We start from the raw sequence: 13,999 nt of genomic DNA on the forward strand, positions 1-13,999 counted from the left end.
GAGAAAAAGATATCTTTATAACGGTTGATTGATTTGGCCCCCTTTGGTGAATTTGAATTGCTTCCTTATTCTTCTGCAGAATGCGTTTGAATCCTTGTCAAAAATTCCCCTTCCCAATCGGAGACGTGATTTTCTTGATCAATATGGTAGATTTGTGTTGTTTTGAAGATGATTCTTTTTTGTTTGCTGTCTTTTGTTTTCGATCACGTTTACGACCCACTGCTGAAAACAAAACAAAAATCACTTTTGGTAAATGTCAATCAGTAGACCACATCATTGTGCAATTGTGATCATGCTGTTAGCATAGACGGCGATCGCTTGAGTAGTGAGTTATTTTTTTATATTGGACTTGCATGGCAAAATGAAACTATGTTATCTTAAATCTTACAAATGCATTTAATGTGGTGTACATGTCAAGTCAACTTGTGTTTATTTCAGTACCAACTTTGAAATATCTCTACAGTTGGTGTTCTATCCCACTTTTACCGAGGCTTGAACGTATGCTTATTTTATCGGTGTCGCTGACGCATGTTTCAAACCGAGAGCGAACACATTTTGACGTTGAGTTGTTGAATATATGCATAGACACCTGCTGCATATTGTTAGATTTTACACATCTACAGCACCTCTTTAGGCAGTCTCGGTGTGTCGAACTAAGGATAAATACCAACCATGGGTTCAGGCTTGAATTAGCTAACGACATAAAATAAGAAAAATGCCGAAACTTGGTAACGGGCTCACCTTTAAATTCATTCATTGGTTTAAAATGGAACATCAAACTATATATAAAACTTGGGAGCGAAAAGACACAAAAAAATAGTGTAATTATAATGGTTATGTAAGCCAGTCTTTTACGCGCTTTGATTTGCTTCTTAAAAGTGTCGTTTCGTTCTTTAAATGTGTTTGTGCTTGAAATGAGAAAGTACGCCATTTTGCTATAATGTATCGTTATTAATGTTAAGGGAATTATGTAGAGCATAAAAAATTTACAAAACTCAAATATTTTAGCTCTCTGGCTGCCTCGTTCAATCGATTGACAGATAATGGTGATGTTAAAAATTTCTTTTACTGTCGTGAAATATGTCGTCAAAATCGGCGATGCAACTATGAACCCTAAAACCCACGCAAGTATCGCCCAGCAAAATGACACACGTTTAGTACGAGACTTACGGGAATGCACCCCGTGAACAATCGCTGAATATCGCTCGCGACTCAAAGCGACTAGTGAATATGCACACGCACATTGACAAACAACCGGTATATAGTTTCTTAGAGCGCATGGTATCCTCCCACTCAACCAGCACGGGTGTATCTCATTCTCAAATTTTATAGGTCCAGTCACCATGATGTATAGAAGATCTGCAATTGTAAGGTTACTGATCAGAATATTTGGTGCATTACGCAGATGTCCATTCGTCAAGATTATGATCAACAGGGCTACATTTCCAACAAATCCAAATGCAATAAAAATTACAAACATAATTAGTCGCCAAATGTAGTCTTCATGAATAGCACAGATGTCTTTTAAGATATCCTTTATAAGTTCTACGTCGTCCCAGCCATATTCGGTAATGTTTACATCAAACACGTTGCTCTTGTTTATCGCCATTATGAAGTGGTCCAGTATAAATCTAGAAGAAAAGTATTGTCAAGATCCGAAGTCAATAAATACCCGAAGTGACCTTGGAGGTTAAACTTATCTTTTCATCAATGGTAAGTCTGCTTTCAGTGAATTGCATATTGAAATGGAGAGTTTACACGTGTTTTTGCATAAGATATATCCCCACGGAGTGGTTACTGCTGTTTTGATAAGAGCGAACATAGCATATGCGAATTTATTTGAATCACGATTTCGAGTCAAACATAGTGTACAATAAAAAAAACATTGCAGCAATCGGGGTTTGTTTAACCACCTCAAATCCAGTCGTGTCCAGTAACTGCCCTTAGTTATGGATAACCATCGTTAAATATGTCCAAATAATCAGATGAAATGACGGAATAGTCTTTACGTATCACCTCCTTCCAGACTGGCATCGTTTATTTTTTGTAATCGATATACAGGTAAAGTCAAATTACCTCCGTCAATTCGTTGAGTAATATTGATTTCCTTGTTTTTATACTACACGTATAATTATCCTACCCTACTGTAATAGTGCGCCATCTCTTCGCCAATATGTTGTATATCGTTGAGGATCGCTTTGAGCTAAGTAACTAAACCGTGCCAATTGTGACATGGGGTCTGAAGCAATCGGTTTATATTATCTTTTTACGCATACTCCCACCGGTTCCACTTCTGTGAGAGGGGTGTTGAAGCATCAACACACACAATGTCATTGGGGAGAAACCTTACAACCCTCGCACTCAAGTGGAACTTGTGGGTGAATCGAGCAAATAAATAATAGTTCTATAAATATATTTGCAGGAAGATTGCGCCAGGTGTTCACGTTCGTTAACTTGTAATACTCTTTCTGTGATTCAATCATGTTATAGAGAGAGTACAATTACGTTAAACTCCCTTGTGAGAAAATATTAACAAACCCATCAAATATTGTTGGCTCTATTAGTATTGCAACCATAATTATGTATATATTGTCTGTTTTCCGGTGTGAAATCTAAATAGTAATGTTTGCACCGCGCTACTAGAAAATTATGCCAACATACATCGTATTGTATTACATGTGATATTACATTGGAGTACAAATTCTGAAGTATTTGTTTATCACATAAGCTTGTAAAATCCCGTAAGGCCAAATAAAAAAAAATAAACATGTTTCACGTCCCTCCCGCTTCCTTTTTGAGGTTTCCTCAAATATATTTTTATTTTTTGAAATTTAGCTATAACTTTTCAAAAAATATGTCTAGGAAGTTGGGATGCTTTTTATAGCCTTGTTAAGAAACAGGAAACATTTTAGGAAGGTTTTGTGATCATTAGAGGGGGTGTAACTCCCAGAACAACAAATTTTATTTATTTATTTATTTATTTCTTATTTAACGTGGGGTGACCAATCAATGCACTGGCACTGTTCTCCCTTGGTTCCCAGGTGGCACAAGGCCAAAAAAGGGCCTCATCCTTTTTCTAGGCATTATTGTATACGCTAAAACAGCTCTAAGTATGGGTATTTACACCAATTTTGCGATAAAAATAGAAAATAAAAGCCCTCTTCCTCCTTTTTTTCGAAAACCCGGACGTGAAACATGTTTTATTTTTTTTACTTGGCCTAAATGACTTTCTTAGTATCCATACAATTTCTATGCTATTTGCTCCGAAGCTCAAAAATGATTACAATACATTTACCAAATAATAATGACTTTGCTGCATATTTCTACCATTAAGTTTATTCTATGCTCATTAATTCTGAATGGTTTTTTAGAAATTATTATAATTATATATGATTTATTCTGTTCTGCACTGTGCTCATCAAAATGATGCTTCAAAACACATTGTAACATTGTATAATATTTCTGCTCTTCAGAAAAAGAGCAGAAATATGATATTGGGTAGCATTTTTTGCGACATGCCGTTTCTATAGAATGTCACAAAAAAACCTAATCTTAACTTGGTTTAATTATGATATGCTACACACTTTATTTAGTTTTAGGAAAGTGTATGGCTTAACAGTTTTATTTAAGTGAAATGGTAAATGCCGTAGAGGTCTGAAAAGGGGCCAAAATTTTAAACTCTATTTCGAGTTTATAATCGATGATATCATAATAATGTACGACAAATTGAAAGGTAAAAATGTTTGAAATGAATTCCGTAAACAAGCAAATCTGTCGCACACATTTCTCTACAAGGCCATAAAAATTCCTTCGATATTTATTAGAATTCATTGTCATCATATTGACAACCAAATTGATGGAGTCGTCCTTGGTGCTAATTTTACGGGAAAATAATAAGACCCTGGGTAAAAATGATTATAAAACCGAGGTTTGACACGAGAAATGATTGAGCTAAAACTATAGACACAACACCAGCTAGGCAAAAGATGAATCTATCACGTTACCGTTCGCGGAGAACTGTCTCAAAAACATCTTTAAACGCCACCTTCATAACCACCTTTTTCGTTTCCCAAAAGGCAAGAGCAAAATCAACATTGTACTGTCCAAAATGGATTGTCAAAACGCAAGTCTTACAAAATGACATTTCCTAAAACTCGTACAAGTATGCAGAAATTGACTAGCTTGGCGTAGATGCGAGATGTTGCCGTGCGAGCTGTAACCATTCTCCTATTATGGCTTGCTGCCGAGTTCCTACGGGAGGGTCATTTAAAACAACGTTACAAATTGTTTTCCCAAAGATCTCATTCCTCTATATGGAATGTAAACAATCTCATTATATCTATTTGCTCTGTAATCGTAATTGTGTCTTTGTAAGGTTTGTTGTGCTGAATTAAAATAATGACTACACTTTAGTAATATCATTTTTTTTCTTCGCCATGATCACCGATCACTAATACTGTGCTGCAGCAGCGTGACGGTAGAAGTATTGTGTATTTTTCCAGAAAAGCACTAGATTTGGCTCAAATAGTCTTCAGTTGTAGCTTTTGATGTGCTGAATGCATCTGGATTATGGGCCAAAATAATTTCTTTCTAAGATGGCCGCCAAATTCAAAATGGCCGCCACTGAGTATATTCACCTTTTTTCATCTTCTTGGCATTCAATAGCGCTCATTTATCACCTTTTCATATCCGTTTACTGTAATAAGACACAATTTAATAATTTGACCTTTTTGTAAAGAAGGTCAAGATTCGTTCAGACCCCTGATGTCGCTGCAGGATCACTCCATACTACCAATCAAGGAGGGCCCCCACCTGACCCCTCAGATTTGCTTTATATTTAACTCATAATATTATGTTGTACCTATAGAAATATTTAAAACATGCAGTTTTGAGGTCTGTAGCACTTGCGAATTTTCTGTAGGTAGTCTAAATTTGGACCAAAAAGCTGCCCTTTAGATAAATGTCATCTTTGGGAGCCTGTACTTTCCTTATAAAGATAGAGGGAGAGGTCTGAAACATTGAATACATAATAAACTCATCTGATTGATATATTTTTCAATTAAAAAAATACAAAATAACTCACTGTTTTTAGACTGTAGTCATTTTGGCTGATGGCTATCTTCAATAGATAACCATGTCAGAGTAGTATTGTAAATTAATTGCACTTTTCGGATATACAAAGAGAAGCCTGTTTAAATCTCCATTAACATGATTACCCCTAACACAACCAAACATCAAAAAAACCTTCACAGCACAAAGCGACTACAAGGCCAATCATCCGAGATTACATACACACTCGAAAACGCTTATTATTAAATTGAAACGCGGTGATATTTCTGTTCTTCCACCTCAACAATCATGGTGCAATGTAGTATTTTTCATATGAGGCCCATAGAATCCCTTTTGGCTATTTAAAAGTGTTAATTCTCCAATTCTCTCTGTTTTTTATGAAACCGTAAAATTAAGACTCTTTTTGTCCATGGCAGTATAGTTCAAAAGGGCGTCAACCTTTTCTATAAAAGGCTCTAAAAACAAAACGGAAACGTTTAATATGCACATTTTAATGCTCGCTGTGCTTGCAATCTATAGCTAGATCATTTTAAGTTTGTAATTGGTATACCAAAAATTTGTACAGCCCCTAATAGACACACTTTACTTCAATTGTACGCATTGAGAAAGCTTTTAATCGTATTAGAAGCTATTTTACCAAGCAGTAAAACTTGTTATTATATGGGTTTCTACGTTTTCTTACATCGCATTTGTGATTTATCGATCCTGAATAACTTTTTAGGTTGTGGACGTATTGTTGGTCAAACGTTAAAATATCGTCTGAGAGAATCTGTATGAATTTAACGAGATTTTACCAACGGCCATGTTAATGATGGACATGTCACATATCATCTACAGACTTGGCTACTAAGGGATCCTCTCCAAATTGTCCCTTTGAAATCAAAGGGTCCCTTTGGGTCTCCTTTATGACCCGCCCCTTTGAAATTCACTGACGTTCCCTATATTTACCCGTAGAATTTTGAAAATCGCCCCGTCAAGTCTCCCGTTATCCCCGTTGAATTGCTGACCTAAAAGGTTTACAATCGATTGTATTTTAATGGTCTCCCCGTTAAAGTAGTTGAAACTGCCCTTTAAACCCCCGTTAACCTGATACCTTGAGTGTTTTACCCCAAAGGTTAGCAATTATGAATTAATGGACTCCCCTTTGACTCCCCTTTATGGCTACTTCCCCTTTAAGCTCCCTATAAACATATCTGGGGACATTGACCTAAATGTCCCCTGTTTTAGATGGTTACATCCTCGATGTTTATGGAATGACCACTTTCTTAGATGTAAATAAACAGCAGTGTAAATAATCTAGCCGTCTGTCACATGACCGGTCCAACGGGTCAGTTGTCTGATGAAGTGTCATGGTATCACACGCAACGTAGCATAGCGAAAAATAAACACAGCCAAATTAAAAAGTCTCCGGTAGTTCCATCCCTATTTAATCAGAGTCTGATGAGTTTATGGCAAAATAATTTATATAATAATTTTCTATACACTTTCCTTCGAAGGTTGATACCAAATTTGATATTTAAAGTTCAATCACCGTGAGCATAGAGCCGTTGTTTGGAAATTCGTGCAATTTTAAAAAATGACAAATTACGATTTGACCACGCAAAAGTCAATGCATGATATCAGCTTATTATGTGGCCTGAAACGTGCCCGTACAGGAATTATTGTACACTTGCCTGCGCACAATTGAAAGAGCGGGGTATTTGATTTACATTTTGACATGCATGGGCAAACCTTTAACCTACCGGCCTATTCAGGCGAAGTAATTCTTGGTACTCACGCTAGCTCCGCTACGTGATACAATTCCCTATGTCATTTTTAAAATTAAACTTTTGATATCAGATTTGGTATCAGCCTTCGAAGGAAAGTGTATAAAAATTATTATATAAATTATTTTGCCATAAACTCATCAGACTCTGATTAAATATGGATGGAACTACTGGAGACTTTTTAATTTGGTTGTGTATAGTATGTCCATCAGTATTTTGATTCAATTCCAAATTTCATTATCATAACCAATTAATAAACAACAGTTTCTTTGACCTATGATAGTATTATCCACTGAAAGACCCCAATTTGAGCATCTACCCCTGAAAGACCCTGTATGTTCACACATTTAGCACATAGAAGCCCATGTTTGTAAATTGCATTTACTTTATGGTGCAACCTCTCGGCTCCGCAACAAAATATGACTAAACTGACTCAAGAATCGTGGAATAAATATAGGCCTACATAATGATTAATAACAATTATTAACATAACAAAATACTCATATAAATAAAAATTAAAATAAAAGTAAATTATGCAAATTAAACTTAAATAAAATTACAAATAGAAAATTAAATTCAAATTGAAATAATTTAATTAAAAAAACAATTTTAATTTGAATAAAAATGTTAATTCTAATTGTAATAAAAATGTTAATGCTAATTGTAATTAATATGTTAATTTTAATTGCTTATTATATACACAACAAAACGAATTATAAATTGCGAACAACCCTTGTGCAATGAAAAACACATCTGTGCAATAAATAATAGGTGGCCTAGAGGGTCAAACAATGCACAGTCCCCCAGCAAATGTCATTACGGAGGGTTCAAATTTCAAACTTTGTCCAATCGGGCTTAAACTTGGTAGAATCCTTCGCATGTTGACCGGATGGTTTTAAAAGTCATCGGAAGTCACGGTCAAAGGTCAAAATTTCAAACTTTGTCCGATCGGGCTCAAACTTGGTGGGTGGAATCCTTGATACGAGGGAAATATATGTGTGAAATAAAATAGTGGTCAATCGAGGTCAATGGTCATTGCGGAGGGTTCAAATTTCAAACTTTATCCGATCAAGCTTAAAGTTGGTGGGTGTGATTCTTCGTATGAGCGGAACACGTAAAAATATAATTGAGGTCGTCCGAGGTCAATGGTCATCTAGGGGCTAAATTTTAAAATTCTGTCTATTTGGCTTAAACTTGGTGAAAGTAATTCTCCATATCACTGGAGCATGAACAAAAACAAACCGAGGTCACTCAAGGTCAAAGGTCATATGGGGTCAAATGTTAGAGTATGCTTAAACGGGCTAAGAAGTGATGACACCAAAAAGTCTAAAGGGTTATCATGGGTCAGAAAGCATCGTTATCAGTTACTCTCACAGCTACGGGTGAAATAACAGAAATATTAAGAAAGCTATTGGTAGTGAAATGCAATCATAAAGCATATCCAGAATGTTATAACCTTCTGAACAATATTTTGCACATCAAAGACAGTAGCCATAGACAAAACGTCATTGCGGGTCATTGTAATAAAATACTGTAAAATAGGGACTAATAAACATATGTGATGCGATCAAGTAAAATCAGTCGGAACTCGGAAATATTACATTTTCAGTTTCTTATAGGATAGTAAAAACCATTTACAAAGCTGCATTTTGAAGAAAATCCCATTGAAATTGAACAACTAGTTCCAAAGATATGAGCAATTAAAGAGTTTCTTAAACAGGAGGTATATTTCCGAGTTCCGACTGATTTTGCTTGATCGCATCACATATTATTAGTACAAAATAATTATCTTAATACAAATACTCCACCCCCCCCCCCCCCCCTTAGAGGATCCGTTCCAGAAGGGTTCCTGGGCCACATAGTTTGCTGACTGGGCCCCTTTCGTTAAATCCGCCTCTGATGGCTACCTCCACTTTGAGGTCTCTATAAACATATCTGGGGACATTCACCTCAAGGTTTAATCACAAAAATTTGATCACGGGTTGAACTACACTGCAATCCATAATGTATAAGGTTGGGTTTACTAATAGCGAAACATTAATCTATCGTTTAAATTTGTTTATTGTTATGTGTATAACTAAAAGAATAACAAATTGTGTTAGCTTACTAGGTATTGTGGGGAAAGGGTTATGTGAATATTATTCAATAACACAAAATACACAGTCTCTTTGTTTACCTTTGATTTATCTTGAGTTCAACATCGTAACATTTTAATACCTAAAATATATTCATATCCAATACAAATCTAAATGGGACAGCAACATTATGTTGCATTCAGTGTGAATACAGTTTTGAAAGTCTTCAACAATGTGTGTGTTTGATCGTCATAAAAATGAGCACTTTGGCAGTTAATTCACTGATACCATCTATATTCAAATATTATATGCAAATCACAAGCATGTTGCTTGACAAAATAGAGTTGGGGTTGAAAATATCTATAGGCCAAAATTTGATGTGGAATGAAACTACCAGTAATTACTTGGGATATGCCACATGCCACAGATTTAGGTCAAGAAATAAGCATATCTTGAGATTAAAACAAGCAAATTGAACAGAACAAACGGCGTTTGAGAGCTAAGACTACTCCTTTGACGTTGAAGTAAGCATCCATGTCACAACGGTATTTTCTAATTGCCAAAGAGGGCGCTTATCACTTGCACAACTTTTTTTTGAGACAGGCTGTAGTATAGTATAGTGGGAATCGTGCGTTTTCGATTTTAGTGCACCGTATACCGTCCTAATTTTAAAACTAAACCATATGTGGGTAAATTAATTTTGCACTATCTAATTCTGCACATTATGACACCTCATTGAATGCAATGTGACCTCATGAAGTAAAGTTACAAGCATTTAATTAGACGAAGGTTCAGTTTTAAAATGGGTAAACTGACCTTTACTCGCCCGATCGAATAGCGTATAGCGAATACCGTATACCGTATACAGTATACTTCTATCTGATCGCAGCTTAACCGAACTGTCCCTCTGACATATAGAACTGTCCGCCAACATGTTTGCCAATTGTTATACCGTTGCGGTTGATTTATTCGATGGGGATAGCGTATATTCGAGAAAATAACTGTATCAAATATACTCAACCGGCATTACAATTGCGCCAAATGTGTACCATGTGATAACACATTAAAGATACTAGTGCACCTGCAGCTGTAATGGACCTGTAGCTAGCCTATTAGGACACCAGATGCATGATAGAGATACGCTTGACCCCTGATGACCCTTTTTGACTTTATGACATGTTCCTGACATATCAATGATGCTTTTTACCATTTTTAAGCCCAATTGGGCATACTCTAACATTTGACCCCATACGACCTTTGACCTCGTGACCTCGATTTGATTTTGCTCATGCTCCCGTGATTAAAAGGATACTTTTAGCCAGATTGGGCAAAGTTTGAAATTTTGACCCCAGATGACCTTTGACCTCGGATGACCTCGATGTAATTTGTTTCATGCTCCCCTCATACGTAGGATTCCACCCACCAAGTTTAAGCCCAATAGGGCAAAGTTTAAATGTAACCCCTAGATGACCTTTGACCTCGATTGACCTCAATTTGGTTTCGCACATATATTCCCCTCATATCAAGGATTCCACCCACCAAGTTTGAGCCCGATAGGACAAAGTTTGAAATCCAACACCTTTGACCTTTGACCACGGACGACCTCCGTATGTTTTTCATGCTCTCCTCATATCAGGGACTCCACCCACCAAGTTTGAGCCTAATCGGACCAAGTTTGAAATTTGACCCCTTCCGTAATGACCTTTGACCTCGGTTGACCTCGATTTTATTTCGCGCATATATTCCTCTCGTATCAAGGATTCCATCCACCAAGTTTAGGCCCAATCGGACAAAGTTTGAAATTTTGACCTTTGACCTTGACCTTGACCTCCGATGACCTTCAAAACCACCCGGTAAACAGCGCACGCCTGGTACCCATCTATGTCTGAAATGTCGGAAGCGCGGCGAAACGCATAGCCGGACAGACAGACAGACACACACACACACACAGACACATAACGACTATTATTTTAGTAGTATAGATGATATGATTTGAGAAGAGTTGTTTGCATTTAGTGTATTGTTAATGCAATTCTGAGAAATAGGTATACCATTGATTTGGATATCTATTATTGATGAAATAATCTTCTTTTTCTAATTACTTTTTGTTCTTTGAATAAGAATATACACAACAAAAAAAGTTGAAATTCATTCATATTATATACATGATACAATTACGACCAGGCTAATTTATTGGATGATAGTTGTCACTGTGGTGACATGCGCGTTTTCCATGGTTTAGGGACGCACCATTAGATTCTCAGGGGGGGCATGGGAGTTTGGGTCAGGCAGAATTTTTTTTTTTTCCGCCGAAGGCGGCGGAATTTTTTTTTTTTCGCCTCCGAGAGCACCAAATTTTATTTTCAATTTTAATGTAAATTTTTATACAAAGTTGGGTGGGGGAAAATTTTTTTTTTTACTTATCAATGAGGCAAAAATTTTTTTTTTAGTCTCACTAGTGGGCAAAGTTTTTTTTTTCGTCTCATTAGTGGGCGAAGTTTTTTTTTTTCAAAAAACTCCCATGCCCCCCCCCTGGAAATCTAATGGTGCGCCCCTTACAATGGCAGAAAGACGGAAATCCGTTTGCATTGAATCAGAGGCTATGTTATATAGGAGAATATACTTTAGCGAATGTAAAGTCTCAGTTGTAAACCAGCTGCGACGACCTTGATGGTGCTGCAGGAGGCTTTCCTCCCTCGTATTAAGAGATTGTTAAAAATCGCGTGTTAAAATCATGCATTTTAGCATTTTTTTTGACACTTGACACTCTTAATTATAAAGCAATGCATAATGTAGAAACAAACATGCAAAATTTTTATTTTGTTACTTTTTGAACACATAAAAAACCACTCACGAAATGAGTACAAACAAGAACGGACTTTAAAAAAAGACAACACCACAGATGAAGATCATGTTTCATAATAATTTTCATAATTAATACTAATTTGCCTCGGATACTGGTAATTTGTTTTGTGTGGGGAACAATTATCTAGGTTGGAAATGGGGCCTACTGTGCGAGTTTGAATACCAATCTCGTGCAGAATGTTAATTAAAAGCAAAATTTGACCTGATTCACATCTTTATTCATTCATTCATTCATTCATATTTTATTCATCAATCAATATCATCAAATACAGTTTATAAATACAAATAACATAGATCGATATATGTATATACGAATCAGTTGGAGTAACATTAAACAGCAATATTAATGGTAAAAGCAATTATTAATGTAAGAATTAATACAAGTTGTATACCATAGGCAATGTACTGTATAATAATTTTAACATGATTAGAAGTATAACTGAGGATATGGCAATGAAATAAAAAAATACCGTTATACATGATAATATAGGTATCCAGGATAGAATAACAGAGTTGACAAGATTATACAAGCAAATTCATCAACATGAATAAGGAGGTATACAGGGTATATTAATATAATATACTATCATAAATACATGTGAATGTAGGTCCAGGCCTACAATAAATCTTACATTTAACAAATTTAATATAGGTATTCAGAATATAATAATAAAGTAAATTTGAGATCAAAACATGAATACAGGGTATAATAATATATTATAACAATCATAACATAGTATAACAATCATATTTACATAATAATGTAGGTATAGGCCTACAATAAGTCTTACATTTAGAAATCAATTAGTTACATGTATAATACATACATCAACATGAAGGATATTGAATGACGAGATCCCTGCTAATCTTTATAGTGTATGGTTCAGAAAAATTAGGGTGCCATATTTTCATAAGGCATTAGGCTGAGTTCACATAGAAGTATACGGTATACGGTATTCGCTATACGAAATACGCTCATTCGATCAGGCTAAGTTCATATAGGAGTATACTATGTGAACAGTTTACCCATTTTCTTCGTCTTATCAAATGCTTGTAACTTTACTTCTTGAGGTCACATTTCAATGAGGTGTCATAATGTGCAGCATTAGATAGTGCATCTATTAAAAAAATGAATTTACCCACATATGGTTTAGGTTGTTAAAATTAGGACGGTATACGCCGCACTAAAATCGAACACGCACGATTCCCACTATACTATACTATACGCAGGTATACGGCCTTTTCGAATAGCTCTTATGTGACCCGGTACTATGAAATTACCTTGCTCGATTTAAGCTATGCGCGTGCACCTGCAAAGCGTGCATCGTATACCCGAATAGTATACTTCTATGCGATCGTAGCCTTATGTGACCCGGTACTATGAAATTGCATTGCTCGATTTGAGCTATACGCGTGCACCTGCAAAACGTGCACCGTATACCCGAATAGTAAACTTCTATGTGATCGCAGCCTAAGAGGTGTCAAATCCGAGATGACCGCCAATGTCAAAATATACACTGTTTGAAACCTATTTTTCTTGCTAGAGCATGTTTCTATGCAGTAATAGGTCCAATTGTGTGGTAATACCCATGTTTGTAATGCCAAGCAGCTGACTAAACACTCATTGCTGATTATGCAAAGCATGGCATTTCAAAATGGCCGCCATTCAATTTATGTGATTATTGGTATATGTAGAAGCATGTCTCCAGAACTTGCATTTTAATAGCATTTATTTTACTAAGAAGTAAAGTATGATGAATTTTAAAAATCCAAAATGGCTCCCAAATGTCAAAATGGCTGTCATTTTCTCACTTTAGATAAAACAAGTATATATATAAATCCAATTAACATTCCTATCATAGTAGAATTCTATACAGAAATCCTTTTATTTTATAGGCTATCGTTCATTGTGTGCACCTGCCTCCCCCCCCCCAAAAAAAAAAAAACTCCAAACATTGACATTTTGAAAACAATGACATCAGTTTTGGTAAAAGTCCTTGATGAAAATTATTCAGAAAGTGTATAGTTTGACATATCTAGCTAGGACCATAGAATGAACCACTCTTGTGCAATTTCAAAAAAAAGGTCAAAGGTCACATGTTTGGCTCTATGGGGTCAAAAATGTTCATTTTATGGTATGTTGGATTGGCATGAAAAATGATGTAAGCGCCGTAAATGTTCAAGGTCGTTCCAGGTCAACTGAGAATAGATAGCCGTGGGCAT

At 35.9% G+C, this 13,999-nt stretch overlaps 1 protein-coding gene across 1 annotated transcript; it reads right to left on the reverse strand.

Annotated features, from left to right (window-relative positions):
* Window positions 1-409: 409 nt before the first annotated feature.
* LOC140162315 (neuromedin-B receptor-like) lies at window positions 410-2,162 on the reverse strand. Its single transcript, XM_072185549.1, has one exon. The coding sequence runs from the start codon at window positions 1,607-1,609 to the stop codon at window positions 458-460; it is 1,152 nt and encodes a 383-aa protein (XP_072041650.1). The 5' UTR covers window positions 1,610-2,162; the 3' UTR covers window positions 410-457.
* Between the last annotated feature and the right edge of the window lie 11,837 nt (window positions 2,163-13,999).

This window comes from Amphiura filiformis, chromosome 10 (assembly GCF_039555335.1).
Source record: "Amphiura filiformis chromosome 10, Afil_fr2py, whole genome shotgun sequence".
Classification (NCBI taxonomy): Eukaryota; Metazoa; Echinodermata; class Ophiuroidea; order Amphilepidida; family Amphiuridae; genus Amphiura; species Amphiura filiformis.

Bases quoted from the DNA above. Each gene is read 5' to 3' on its own strand.
- LOC140162315 (XM_072185549.1), bottom strand. From the start codon at position 1,609: ATGGCGATAAACAAGAGCAACGTGTTTGATGTAAACATTACCGAATAT.